Below are 15,119 nucleotides of genomic sequence, written 5' to 3'. Positions count from 1 at the left end.
CTCACATCTGCCGAGCTACCTCGGTGGACAAAAGAGAGGGCAGCCGGATATCCGCCACAAAGCATACCTCCTTCGGCCACCACCCCCGGAATCAGAAAGGTGGCTTCCAGAGATACACCCGTCGCCCGAAAGACACCCAAAGCCACTCTATGGGATACCGGAGAGGGATCAGGACATCCCCAGGCGATCCAGATTCCAAGGCAAACTACGCCACTGCCAAGAACCTCAACGGAATGGGATGGATCCCGGTACCCTTTCCCCTACCTAGGAACTAGCGCACTTGTGGGAAAAACCCCAAAGACCAAAAAGAGGAAGGGCAAAAGGGAGGGGTGGGGAGGGGGAGGAGGAAAGGGAAAAGGGGAGGATGGGATAGGGAAGGGGGGATTGGGGGGTAATTAGGTTCGGTCTGAGGAAGGAGACCGGCAGGTCTAATTCCTCAGACCAAGAGCCCCTTCACCACGCCAAGGAGCCCCCCTTGAAGAGGACTAACCACATAGATGTTGACACCAGGGAGTGATACTACTGTAGGTCTTCCCCCAAGACAATGGCATTGCCATATACATGTATATTGTATGGGGAGGGGGGAAAATATACTGTACTTCATCAAAGCAGTTTTTCACCCGTGACTTATGGTAATTTAAGCAAATTTAAAATATGAACCACAGATATGTGAATTATGAGTGTACTATAGTTTTATTTTGTGCAAATGATAAAAACTTTTTTTAGGTATACATATTTGGTTTCATAAGTCAGAATTTAAAAATTATTTTTTAACATTTATAGCAAATAAACCTGTAATAGCTCTACTGAAAAACATTAAATATTTGACATTTTTAAATCCAAATACCTGCTAAAATCATTTTGACCTGGCCTAACATTATCTAACCTAGCTGTCTGATGTAAGTAATGCTAAAACACTAGATATTGTCAACATTTCCTTTAACAAGTCCCATTGGAAGTATGTCACATTCTTTGACGTTATTGTTATCCTAGGTGAAATTTTACATATGATACTGTCTATAAATTCACTGCAGTTTCAAATAATGTATGAGGCTCAAATAAAAATTAATAAATTGTACTATTTGTGGTAAGCCAGAGGGGATAATTGAAAACACGTGTAAAACAACAAAATTATATTTCATATGTACGTATATGCTTAAAGCTAAGAATGTACAATGAGAATACTGTGCTGCCAGTTAGAAAGGCAGTTGATGCTGGTGAGAGGTGGGTCTGCTTACTGACAATTACATATCTTACTAGTATGGGCATTTCAGGCAAGTGATATGATTATTATTATTTATTATTACACTAAAAACTAAGCACTAAACCCACAAGGGTCATACAGCACTGCAGGATGGCACGATGGTGGCTTACATATAGACCATCTGGCTCACAAATTAATGTTGGCAAGGCCAAAATATGCAGTGCAAAGATCAGTCATTTAGACCTCAGTTATGAATATCATAATAATCAGACATTGAGCTATGTGGTTTACACAGGAGCAAACCATTATTATGGGGAGGGAGGTGGGGAGCTAAGGGGCTTCAGCCTTTCAAAAAAAAAAAAAACATTAGCCTCTAAATAAAACAGTAATAATAACATATGCTTCAAAACCTACTAGTCTTCCCTTCCAAGCAGATAGCAACTCCTAAACTCCCCAAGTATAGAAATGGTGGCGCCGCCCGTCCATACCTGCCATCTGGCTGGAAGTTTTCTTGCTGCTGTAATAACAGGAGACATTTATACTGTGCGAGGTTACAATCTGTCTACTATACCTGCACCGTGATAAACTTGATGGAGTCTACATGTTTACTCCCTAACAGAGGCTGGGATGGCTTATATCTTGGGTCGAATCTTAAGCTGCAGGTACACAAAGCTGTTGTTGAAGACATCATTGGAGGAGCCGAGGGAGGTGTCAGGTGTGTCAGTCCGGTCTCTCTGATTGAAGGGTCGAGTGAGGAATGCAATATTGCAGTTGTTCCACCACCATCCTCCACCTCCATTTGCCTTAGAACAGCTCTCTGCATGGTCAAAAAATGTAATGAATATAAGTTAGTGTCTGAAGAGCACACAATCTTCAAAAAGAAAGTCTTGAAGAAGTCCTCCTACAAGATGGTATAGGGGCATGATAACTATTAAACTAACTGTAAGAAACCTTTCGAAGACTATGATTCACGTGCAGTTTTCTGAAGTACCAGTACCTGGTGGTTAAAGCTCTCGTTTCACACACGGAGGGCCCGGGTTCGATTCCCGGCGGGGTGGAAGCATTTCGATGCGTTTCCTTACACCTGTTGCCCTGTTCACCTAGCAGCAAATAGGTACCTAGGTGTTAGTCGACTGGTGTGGGTCGCATCCTGGGGGACAAGACTGAGGACCCCAATGGAAATAAGTCAGACAGTTCTCAATGACACACTGACTTTCTTGGGTTATCCTGGGTGGCTAACCCTCCGGGTTTAAAAATCCGAACGAAATCGTATCTTATCTTAACTTTTTCAAGGGAGTTGCTTTGATGATGTCGAGGGGCTCTTGATCCAAGGAATTGAAACTCCCCCTCCCCTTTTTATGATCAAACCTCATAATGCTATACGTCACTTACGGGTTGAGCGCTTCCATGTAACAATAATATATATAGTTTAAAAAGAATAGTTTTTTAATGATCTCGCATAATGTCTCAAGAAATCTGAAATAATCTGGTTTAATTTGCTAAAATAATCTTGCTTTATCGAGTATCCTGGAAAAGGGACTTTTCTGAGGTTTCCTGAATTTTTTTCTTCGAACTTTTCCATTATATTTTGCTCAAAATTTGAGAACGCTTCATCCAAACAGCATCAAATTTTCAACACTTGTGTACGGTAACGAGGATCAAATTCTTAAAACAACTGGCATGTTCACCTGCCGTATGACCAAAGTTGCTGAACACATTCCCAGCATCCTGGAATGACTCATAACTTCCAAAATCCTCAATGGCGGAGTTTTTAAACGTTCAAAGCAGGTGCCTCCTAACTGGACAAAGATGGAGAGTGAAATTCAAGTATGGAGATGCAGATTTGACCATTTTATGTGTAAAATAATTTGAAACTTTTCTTCCCGTTAAATTATGATTATTAAATTTCAGTTTATCTCTTTTGAACGACTTCAATATTTAATAGTTGATGCATCTTAGCGCCAGAAATTAGCTACTTATTATATTTTGTTTGCATGTAGACAAATATATTGAAGTATTAAAATAGTAAATAAAAACTTAGGATCGTTGGAATCCATGCCATGACTGGATAATGACTTATCGGATCAGCATCAAACTTTCACCACTTGTGTGGTTTCCTGGAGGACACAAGGCTCATGCTGCTCCTGGTGGCATAAGTTCCAATTTGACAATTTTATTGAATAAATAGTGATATTCGTATTTATTCAGTAACTCAAGAATGCTTCTGATTGGCTTCAAAATATTATTAATGATATATTCTATAAGCAGGTTGATACACCCACAAGTTTAGTCCGAGTAAGAGCAAATTTTAAATTTTATTGAAGTAGTTAAAAACAATTGGAATCATAATTGATCAGTTATTGAAGAATGCTTTCTCTGATCGCATTTAAATTTTTATAATTGGTGAGGTATATGAAAGCAAAGCTTGTCACTCTGGGCTGTGTAAATCTCAGATTGCTAATTTTATTAGGTACAGTGCTTTTTGTTTTTTGCAGAAGAAACTAAAGATCAATGTAAGATGGAATACATAGGTCTACTCTGACTCCACTGTCCACAATCCTATTTTACCTGTGTCTGGCTTCTGACATAAACTTGCCACAACTGATACTCAAGGAATTAAGAGTATTTATGGATGATAAGGAATCAGTTACAATTATTAACATCGTTGTTTCCTTGTAAATCGGGCACTCTCAGTCAAGAATAATACTAAAATCAACTCTCACAGACACATACACCAAAAAAGGGTTATAATCATATTCATATTTTTTATAAGGGTGAAACGATAAGCCAGCGGAAGGCCTCGGTCAGATGACCAAAAGCTGTGGGTCATCATATTACAAGACCCGCATTAGGAAATACTTGTCTCGTTTCCTAACAAACTTTACCCCACCTAACCTTTCACCATATAGACTACCGTACTGGGCAGTGTTCCACACCTCTCCTAATTGCACGTTTATGATGCACACCTCCATCCTGCGCATTCTCTTACTTCCACATCTCAAATACCCCACTAGCTTGCCGCTACTCTTGTAACTGACACCCACACGCCATTCATCCATGTATTTCATCATTACTTCTGTTTTAGTGTTCCGGCTAAATCATGCAGTCTGTGGAATTTTTTTTATAATTTTCCTAAACTCAGCATGTGTAAATATGAATATAATAATTGTGTATTAAAATGTGACGCTGATTTGACCCTCCAAGAAATTTTGTGTGAAAGAGGGTATGCAGCGGCCAAGGAGTGATACAGAGGGGGGACGCCATAATGAATTAATGTGTGAGCACTGGTTGTTTACCTGGAGTTTACCTGGAGAGAGTTTCGGGGGTCAACGCCCCCGCGGCCCGGTCTGTGACCAGGCCTCCTGGTGGATCAGCGCCTGATCAACCAGGCTGTTGCTGCTGGCTGCACGCAAACCAACGTACGAGCCACAGCCCGGCTGATCAGGAACTGACTTTAGGTGCTTGTCCAGTGCCAGCTTGAAGACTGCCAGGGGTCTGTTGGTAATCCCCCTTATGTGTGCTGGGAGGCAGTTGAACAGTCTCGGGCCCCTGACACTTATTGTATGGTCTCTTAACGTGCTAGTGACACCCCTGCTTTTCATTGGGGGGATGGTGCATCGTCTGCCAAGTCTTTTGCTTTCGTAGTGAGTGATTTTCGTGTGCAAGTTCGGTACTAGTCCCTTTAGGATTTTCCAGGTGTATATAATCATGTATCTCTCCCTCCTGCGTTCCAGGGAATACAGGTTTAGAAACCTCAAGCGCTCCCAGTAATTGAGGTGTTTTATCTCCGTTATGCGCGCCGTGAAAGTTCTCTGTACATTTTCTAGGTCGGCAATTTCACCTGCCTTGAAAGGTGCTGTTAGAGTGCAGCAATATTCCAGCCTAGATAGAACAAGTGACCTGAAGAGTGTCATCATGGGCTTGGCCTCCCTAGTTTTGAAGGTTCTCATTATCCATCCTGTCATTTTTCTAGCAGATGCGATTGATACAATGTTATGGTCCTTGAAGGTGAGATCCTCCGACATAATCACTCCCAGGTCTTTGACGTTGGTGTTTCGCTCTATTTCGTGGCCAGAATTTGTTTTGTACTCTGATGAAGATTTAATTTCCTCATGTTTACCATATCTGAGTAATTGAAATTTCTCATCGTTGAACTTCATATTGTTTTCTGCAGCCCACTGAAAGATTTGGTTGATGTCCGCCTGGAGCCTTGCAGTGTCTGCAATGGAAGACACTGTCATGCAGATTCGGGTGTCATCTGCAAAGGAAGACACGGTGCTGTGGCTGACATCCTTGTCTATGTCGGATATGAGGATGAGGAACAAGATGGGAGCTAGTACTGTGCCTTGTGGAACAGAGCTTTTCACCGTAGCTGCCTCGGACTTTACTCTGTTGACGACTACTCTCTGTGTTCTGTTAGTGAGGAAATTATAGATCCATCGACCGACTTTTCCTGTTATTCCTTTAGCGCGCATTTTGTGCGCTATTACGCCATGGTCACACTTGTCGAAGGCTTTTGCAAAGTCTGTATATATTACATCTGCATTCTTTTTGTCTTCTAGTGCATTTAGGACCTTGTCGTAGTGATCCAGTAGCTGAGACAGACAGGAGCGACCTGTTCTAAACCCATGTTGCCCTGGGTTGTGTAACTGATGGGTTTCTAGATGGGTGGTGATCTTGCTTCTTAGGACCCTTTCAAAGATTTTTATGATATGGGATGTTAGTGCTATTGGTCTGTAGTTCTTTGCTGTTGCTTTACTGCCCCCTTTGTGGAGTGGGGCTATGTCTGTTGTTTTTAGTAACTGAGGGACGACCCCCGTGTCCATGCTCCCTCTCCATAGGATGGAAAAGGCTCGTGATAGGGGCTTCTTGCAGTTCTTGATGAACACAGAGTTCCATGAGTCTGGCCCTGGGGCAGAGTGCCTGGGCATGTCATTTATCGCCTGTTCGAAGTCATTTGGCGTCAGGATAACATCGGATAGGCTTGTGTTAATCAAATTTTGTGGCTCTCTCATAAAAAATTCATTTTGATCTTCGACTCTCAGTCTGGTTAGCGGCTTGCTAAAAACTGAGTCATATTGGGACTTGAGTAGCTCACTCATTTCCTTGCTGTCATCTGTGTAGGACCCATCTTGTTTAAGTAGGGGCCCAATACTGGGCGTTGTTCTCAATTTTGATTTGGCATAGGAGAAGAAATACTTTGGGTTTCTTTCGATTTCATTTATAGCTTTTAGTTCTTCCCGCGATTCCTGACTCCTAAAGGATTCTTTTAGCTTAAGTTCGATGCTTGCTATTTCTCTGACCAGTGTCTCCCTGCGCATTTCAGATATATTGACCTCTTTTAGCCGCTCTGTTATTCTTTTCCGTCGCCTGTAAAGGGAGCGCCTGTCTCTTTCTATTTTACATCTACTCCTCCTTTTTCTTAGAGGAATAAGCCTTGTGCATACATCGAGTGCCACCGAGTTAATCTGTTCTAGGCATAAGTTTGGGTCTGTGTTGCTTAGTATATCTTCCCAGCTTATATCGGTTAGGACTTGGTTTACTTGGTCCCACTTTATGTTTTTGTTATTGAAGTTGAATTTGGTGAATGCTCCCTCGTGACTAGTCTCATTTTGTCGGTCTGGGGCTCCTCGCATACATGTCTGAACCTCAATTATGTTGTGATCTGAGTATATTGTTTTTGATATGGTGACATTTCTTATCAGATCATCATTGTTAGTGAATATGAGGTCTAGTGTATTCTCCAGTCTAGTAGGCTCTATTATTTGCTGGTTTAAATTGAATTTTGTGCAGAGATTTAAAAGCTCGTGTGAATGTGAGTTTTCATCAGAGCTGCCTCCTGGTGTTATTACTGCAACAATATTATTTGCTATATTCCTCCATTTTAGGTGCCTTAAGTTGAAATCCCCCAGGAGCAAGATGTTGGGTGCAGGAGCTGGAAGATTTTCCAGACAGTGGTCAATTTTTAACAGCTGTTCCTGGAATTGCTGGGATGTTGCATCCGGAGGCTTGTAGACTACCACAATGACTAGGTTTTGGTTCTCGACCTTTACTGCTAAAACTTCCACTACGTCATTTGAGGCATTAAGCAGTTCTGTGCAAACAAGTGACTCTGCAATGTACAGGCCAACCCCCTTCCTTTTGCCTGTTCACTCTGTCACATCTGTATAGGTTGTAACCTGGGATCCATATTTCATTATCCAAGTGATCCTTTATGTGGGTCTCAGTGAAAGCCGCGAACATTGCCTTTGCCTCTGCAAGCAGTCCACGGATGAAAGGTATTTTGTTGTTTGTTGCTGGCTTTAGACCCTGTATATTTGCAAAGAAGAATGTTATCGGACTGGTGGTATTGTTGGTACTGGGGGGGGATTTTTTTTCCGGCATTAGTATCTGTATCTGTTGGTTTGGAGTGGAGGCCATCGACTGTGGTTCCACTCCAGGAATGACTGGATTTGGTGTACGATTTCTGCCATTTCCTGCCAGTTTTTTTTCCTTCCTGGCACTAAAAAACCTCTCCCTCTTGAGTGGCTGTGGCTACCCAGGTTTTCCCATGGCCTGGATGTTTTGTATCTTTTTGTCCCCTTTAGATGGTATGCCTGGCAATTTAAGTTATAGCACAGTCTTTCCTGTACTGAAGAGGTACACATTTCAGGGTGAAAAAGCTTACAGGAAGGGAGTTTGCATTTTCCTGTTGTCATATGGGCATGGCATTTTCTAGGGTGGTCATAGTTGCACGTCCCATCTGTTTTTCCAGATTTCCCATGCCAGCAGATACCAAGTGCATAGTATGTGCACAGGCTTGGTTTCCGCTTGCCTTGGGTTTCTGTGACTGTATTCCCTGTTGGTGCATGTTTCCCTGTCTTACTTCTATCCTCCCTAGCACCAACAATGGAGCTCCCACCAGTTGTTTTTGGTAATTTATCCTCACTATTGCTATTGGAGTCCTCTTGTTTGCTATTTCCTGCGGTATTTCTAGTTTGCAATATTTGTTTTATCTTATCTTTGACTACACTTGTTTCCCTACTATGGCTCCTATCCCCTATGAGGTCATTTATATGTATTCCTTCCTGCGTATAATTCCCGACTACCTGGACAAAATCTCCAGCTTCACCATTACTGTCTCCCAGGACAGTATCTCCAGCTTCACCATTTCTGTCTCCCAGGACAGCACCTCCAGCTTCACCATTACTGTCTCCCAGGACAGCACCTCCAGCTTCACCATTACTGTCTCCCAGGACAGCACCTCCAGCTTTACTATTACTGTCTCCCAGGACATCACCTCCAGCCTTACAGTTTGTGACTACATGGCCAGTATCAAGGGCAGTACCATTCAGCCCAGACTTTTTATGTTCCCATCTGTTGTAGAAAGCTTCCAGGTTTTCTATGAAAGCAGCTTTGATGTTGTCCTCTTTTAATACCCTTGTGATTTTAGTCCACAGATTTTCCTCATTTGGGCATACCCAGAAACACTTCTCTGTTTTAATACTGCTTGTAGCTAGTTCTGGGATATCTGCACAAGGGGCGTGACACCAATTTCCACAAAAATGACAATTTATCCATGTGGAGGCCCGTTTGTTTGACTGACCACAGACTACACACAGCTTCATAATGATTTGAATGGTTGATTTACTGCAATTCTACTAGCAACCTCTTGAATATTATATTAATAACCTTAAATGAAGCTCTAGCTATTTGTATTTCTGTTTCTAACTCTTTTTGTATATTGGGCAGCTTACCGTCACGTTCCTGATTTTTAATGTTTGTGTTTATAAGGGCGCCTACAACCCCATCCGTTTACAGTCTGCTTTATTGTCCAACGAAACTGTTTGAAACCAGTCCCGGGTTCGGACCAGTCAAGGGTTTGGACCAGTCAAGGGTTCGGACCAGTCAAGGGTTTGGACCAGTCGATCTGCTCTGATCAGTGGGTCACTTATTTAAAACATACTGGTCGGTGATTTGAGCTAACACATGAAGGATCTACTGGAAATTATCTACCCGAGTAATATGTGATTTGACTGATACAAAAGTATAACTTGCGTGTTGAAGAGCCGGTGATATCTGGCAGCTCCTACAATGACGAACGGTCACCTCCTTGTTTATCAATCGCTGTATCTGGCTTTTCTATTTTTTTTTTTCCGTCTCCACCGCAATAAATGCTATATTATCACTATAGTTGACTGGTGCAAATTTTGGAGGAAGGACGCTTTTTCTGTAGTAATAATTGCTTCTCGTTGTGTATATTGCGACCGCTGGTAACTACAGGTTATATGAAATTCACAGTAACGTCTCGTATTTCAAGAAAAGAAACTAATGAAAGTCACTCCACTCCACTAAGTACCATTATAATACTGGTTAGTTGCTACTACAACACTGTATTCTGCTATTCACTGGTATCACTAGATTATATGCGAGTACACTAGCAGGCCAGGAAGATTATTAAAAACAGCTGACCTGTGGTAAGTTTCTGGCGACTTCTGGCACCTTCCTCTATAGGCTTATCCCTTCATTTACAAATTCACCTGTTTTCAAATGACACTTTAGCCTTTATCATCAATATACTAGGGAGCCACTGTAGTATACACTATACACTATGTATACTCAATGATATCAGGGAGACTTTCTTTCCTCTGACATGAAAAGTTCAATTATTATTATTTTTTTCCACACGGGACATAGGCCTATGATTCCCCTCTGGCAGTAAACTCTGCTATGCAGTGCACACTAATTCTCCTTTTTTGACTCAGTATATAATGTTTTCCGCCCAAGATTGGTTCCAGGCGCTAGAGGGATGTATCGTATAGGATTGATGACACAAATTAAAGTTCTAGCACGTAAGAGCGACCGTGAAAACACGAGAAAACCGTCTAGCAATCCGGTGTCATCGAGGCCATAATTGAATGGATCAGCCTCAAACTATAATTAATAAGTACTGTAATGTCCCCTGCTGAAGAACAGGGGCAGAGAATTTGCGGGGCCTCCAGTATTAGGTGGTAATAGTGGAAATAATGAGGTGTTGCCATGCAACACATCCAGTATGTACACCATTAGTCCTTTCATTTAGATTTCTTGCTGGCCAATGTAGGATTCTATTTGTTAGGTAGGCGTTGTGGTATGATCCAACTACAATATAAACGGTAAGTGGTAATATAAATTTCTTGATCTCTACCCTTTCATTACCTATGTGCCTGGTGTCAATTAGAACATTCTTACCCTGTCTGTGTGTATTAATGTTCCCATTAATCCTTTCTGGAGATCGTTTCCTTTAATTTTCATACAGTCCACACTATTTTATAATTTACCATTACTGGTATCAATGTTTAATACTGTAATTATTAATTTAAAGTCAGGTCAAGCTTTTTTTATGAGAGTAGTGGAGTGGGCATCGAAGAAGCGACTCCTGTGACCTACTGTGACTAAGTCCCACTTATCTCACCCAGATTATTTGCACGTAATAATTCAGGTAATACCCTGTAAACCTTATGCAGGTAATCTCACAGTCTGTGGTCACACATCCCTGCTTCAGTGTTTCAACTCCTACATGCAGTCAGCGAGCGTATACTGCTACTCGAGTATTCTGGTTCCCACATTCAGTTAATTCTTCCATTAATGTCCATCAAGATAACTCTTAGTGTTACCTTAATGTCCAATATTCAGGAAAAAAATAGACTAACATATGTAAGCACTCTAACTATCTGCCCGAAATACACAGCATGCTAGTTACTTTCTTTTGTGCCTAACAATATTTTATTACATAAAAACTATATTACTTGCACACTGCAGGAAATAAATAAATTATTTGAATTACCATCACATGATCAGCAGGTGTAACTGTGCCATGCAAACTCTTAACATTTTGCAATATAATATTTTCTCCCGTAAGATGCAGGATCAGCTTTCCTTGAATATACAGGACACAGTGACGACGTCGTGTACTGGTGACGTCTGTCTTGTTTTAGTCTTTGAACCTTTACAAAAGTAACTATTAAGACAATACAAAGGGTAAGCTGAATAAAAAAAAAGACCCTGATGTCACTAACGAGCTGAAGAGAAATTCAGTAATATGATGCCACACATTTAGAATACTTGCTTAAGGAATTGCGGTCGTTGTCCTGATCGAATGTGGAGAAGGCCATATCACTCTCGTATTGTAAGGGGTCGGTAGCGATGGTACTGTTGGGGTTGTAATCACCAAGTGAAAGGCTGTATCTGCAGAGGACGTCGGGAAGTGAGAAATAAGGAGTGCTGTGTTGACCAAATAGTTATCAATAAAATATGCATGAGTTTAACGAACTGCTACAAGGGAAGAAGGATGACATTGAAAGCATTTGATGAGAGAGGAATTATAGATACACTGTATGACCAATACGAGTTTGGCGCTTGTTTTCGAATAATAATAATAATAATAATAATAATAATAACAATAATAATAATAATAATAATAATAATAATAATAATAATAATAATAATAATAATAATAATAATAATAATAATAATAATAATGATAATAATAATAATAATAATAATACAGAGAGAGAGAGAGAGAGAGAGAGAGAGAGAGAAGGAAACATCACAGAAATATTAAACAAGAAAAATGTAGAATAAAAAATAGAAGTGTTTTCTACTAACTTATTATCTTCGTTGTTCACTGTGAAGTATTCCCACTCCGCGAAGAGCAGGGACCCATCCGTCTCATATTGTACGTCCATTCTTAACATATACGTAGAGGTTTTGCCCGTTAGAGCATGCAACACTTTGTTACCTGCAAATAAACAGGCAAGACCCATGATATTAGCTCACTGACCACTGGGAAGAGCTTCTCCACTGAAAAAAAAGCACCAATATAACTCCTTCCCACAGTCAGATTTTCGAAATATACCCTGACATTGCCCGCTGTAAATAACCCTTAATCGCTTAAACTTTTTTATTTATTTATTACAAGCATACCTTGCTAAAATATCAAGTAATGCTTTAGTAATTTTGGGTGTGACCTAATTCATACCTGCATAAATAGCTCATCGCAGTTGTAACCAGATATAAACAAAAGTAATTCATTACCACTGTAACTTGTTTAGCTATCAAAATTTTGCTGTCCAATTCCTGGACCCATTATCAACCTCTAATCTTTTGACTACCACCCACAGGATAACTATGGGGGTGCATAATAAAGATGGTAAACTAAAACCAGACACTCCCAGAAGTGAAGTGCCTGGTGATCTAAATGGTTTAAAAAACCGAAAAGTCGAAGAACGAGACACTTATGCAACACTTGGGAATCTTTATTGAGGAAGCGACTCGCCGGCCAGTGACTTCTTCAGTCCAATACAGAGAAGAACGAATATGATATTGGTATACAGTACTAACAAGTTGATAAGCCTGGAATCGATGTGTTCAGTCCAGTAATGAAGACTGGTAACCTGAACACATCGATTTGGAGGCTGAGTGACCGATTACCTCAAACTCCTACTCGTCTTTCTCCGTTCTTCCCTTTATCGGACCGAAGATGCCACTGGCTGGAGAAACGTTTCCTCAATAAAGATTCCCAAATGTTGCAACGTGTCTCATTCTGAAATATTGTAACCAGACAGCATTATAGTACAGTTAAGTATAGAAACTAACAGCGTTACCACCACACCGAACTACACTGTATGCCACCATCGCACCACCATCCTTGCCACCACACATTATATCAAACTTCTCCATCACACTCGCTGCACTTACCTAGCCAGTATTCTCCTTCAGGGTCCCCGAAACCTTTACTGTACTCCTGCCACGTCCTGTTGAACTTCTCTTGTTGGGGGTGTGACTCTTTTCTTGTCAAAAAGACGGTCCACCCGCCCCCATCTGTTTTCTGGTCACAATACGCTGATACACCTCCACTTGGCCTGCCAATGGGACGACTATTCATTACGAAAAATAACTAGAAATCACGAAAAATACATAAAAATACGAAAAATAACTGAAGAGTTTTAGAATGATACAAGGCTGTTTTCTCTCGTCTGTTTCTTCCTTGTCTGAGGCGCCTTTTACGGCACATTTAACTTATACAACTCTCATGACCATTTATGAAAGCTGTATATACAGGATTTTTTCATGATTGTGGGGATAAATTGATTCAACAAAGAGCTAACTTCCAGCATTTTTACTGAGTCATTTGTGATTTTTCGCTTAAATCCAAACTGACAATGATTAGGTTGATCGTGTTTTCTTATAAATTGTATCTTTGCCTGTGTATTTTTTTTCAAATATTTTAGATAATAGTGGTAAGAAGGAGATTGCTTTAAAGTTATTACCTTCAGGTGGGTCTCCACTTACGTTTTAGGGTAGATGATGTAGACGTTGCTTTCTTTAAAATCAAGACTCAGCACCTCGCTGCAGTCTGCTGCGCCCATCGTTCGTGTTCTAGTAAACGTATAAGTCTTTAGTTTATATATATATGTCGTGCCGAATAGGTAAAACTTGCGATTTTAACTTAAATATCAACGCTCTTCTTGCCGGATAAGGCAAGCGAAAATTTGTGCATGCAATAATTTCGCAAAAATCGTTCTGAACCTAACGAAAAAAAGTATATTTCACTGTGTTTATTATTAAATTATTGTAAACTTATCTAAAATATACTAAGTTGGATTAGGCTAAATTAAATTGACCTTGTTATAAAAAGGTTAGGTAAGTTTCCTAGGGTTCTTTTGGTACACAATTATTAATTTTAACATTAACATAAAATGAAAAATATACCTTTAAAAGTATAAGAGAAAATTTTGGAAAGGGCTTAATTTTAAATGAGTTCTTGCTAATTGACCAGTTTCCCCTATTCGGCACGACACACACACACACACACACACACACACACACACACACACACACACACACATACATATACATATATATATATACGTATATATATATATATATATATATATATATATATATATATATATATATATATATATATATATATATATATATATACTACAAATGCATGGTAGAAATGCATCTTCCACGAATATGAAACCTAAATAATAAATATCTACATTAATACTAACATATATATATATATATACATATATATATATATATATATATATATATATATATATATATATATATATATATATATATATATATATATATATATATATTCAAGGATTATGAAGAGTAAGATAAGGGTTGGATGTGAAAAGTGGGTTACAGTAAGCGTTTATGCACCTGGAAAGAGAGAAGTGTAGAGGAGAGAGAGAGATTTTGGGAAATGTTGAGAGAGTGTGTGGGGAGTTTTGAACCAAGTGTGAGAGTACTTGTGGTTGGGGATTTCAATGCTACAGTGAGTAAAAATGTTGTGGAGGGAGTAGTAGGGAAATTTGGGGTGCCAGGGGTAAATGAAAATGGGGAGCCTTTAATTGAGCTATGTGTAGAAAGAGGTTTGGTAATAAGTAATACATATTTTATGAAAAAGAGGATAAACAAGTATACAAGGTACGATATAGCACGTTATGAAAGTAGTTTGTTAGATTATGTATTGTTGGATAAAAGGTTGATGGGTAGGCTTCAGGATATACATGCTCATAGAGGGGCAACTGATATATCGGATCATTATTTAGTTGTAGCTACAATCAGAGTAAGTGGTAGATGGGACAAAAGGAAAATGGCAACAACAAGTAAGAGAGAGGTGAAAGTGTATAAACTAAGGGAGGAGGAAGTTCGGGTGAGATATAAGCAACTATTGGCAGAAAGGTGGGCTAGTGCAAGTATGAGTAGTGGGGGGGGGGGTTTGAGGAGGGCTGGAATAGTTTTAAAAATGCAGTATTAGAATGTGGGGCAGAAGTTTGTGGGTGTAGGAGGAAAGAGGAGTGATTGGTGGAATGATGAAGTAAAGGGGGTGATAAGAGATAAAAAGGTAGTTTATGAACAGAGTATATGG

At 39.9% G+C, this 15,119-nt stretch overlaps 1 protein-coding gene across 1 annotated transcript in view; it reads right to left on the bottom strand.

The window, feature by feature from the left end:
• Nucleotides 1-1,118: 1,118 nt before the first annotated feature.
• Nucleotides 1,119-15,119, bottom strand: part of LOC128686416 (angiopoietin-related protein 7) — a 37,282-nt gene continuing 23,281 nt past the window's right edge. The window contains exons 4-8 of the mRNA XM_070085723.1: nucleotides 13,517-13,603; nucleotides 12,923-13,086; nucleotides 11,831-11,963; nucleotides 11,288-11,410; nucleotides 1,119-2,017 (exon numbers count right to left, since the gene is read on the bottom strand). Of these exons, the coding sequence (XP_069941824.1) occupies nucleotides 1,837-2,017; nucleotides 11,288-11,410; nucleotides 11,831-11,963; nucleotides 12,923-13,086; nucleotides 13,517-13,603 (688 nt within the window). The 3' untranslated portion in view covers nucleotides 1,119-1,836. The remainder of the gene's footprint in view (nucleotides 2,018-11,287; nucleotides 11,411-11,830; nucleotides 11,964-12,922; nucleotides 13,087-13,516; nucleotides 13,604-15,119) is intronic.

This window comes from Cherax quadricarinatus, chromosome 17, assembly GCF_038502225.1.
Source record: "Cherax quadricarinatus isolate ZL_2023a chromosome 17, ASM3850222v1, whole genome shotgun sequence".
Classification (NCBI taxonomy): domain Eukaryota; kingdom Metazoa; phylum Arthropoda; class Malacostraca; order Decapoda; family Parastacidae; genus Cherax; species Cherax quadricarinatus.
This window is presented reverse-complemented; position numbering and strand designations above follow the sequence as displayed.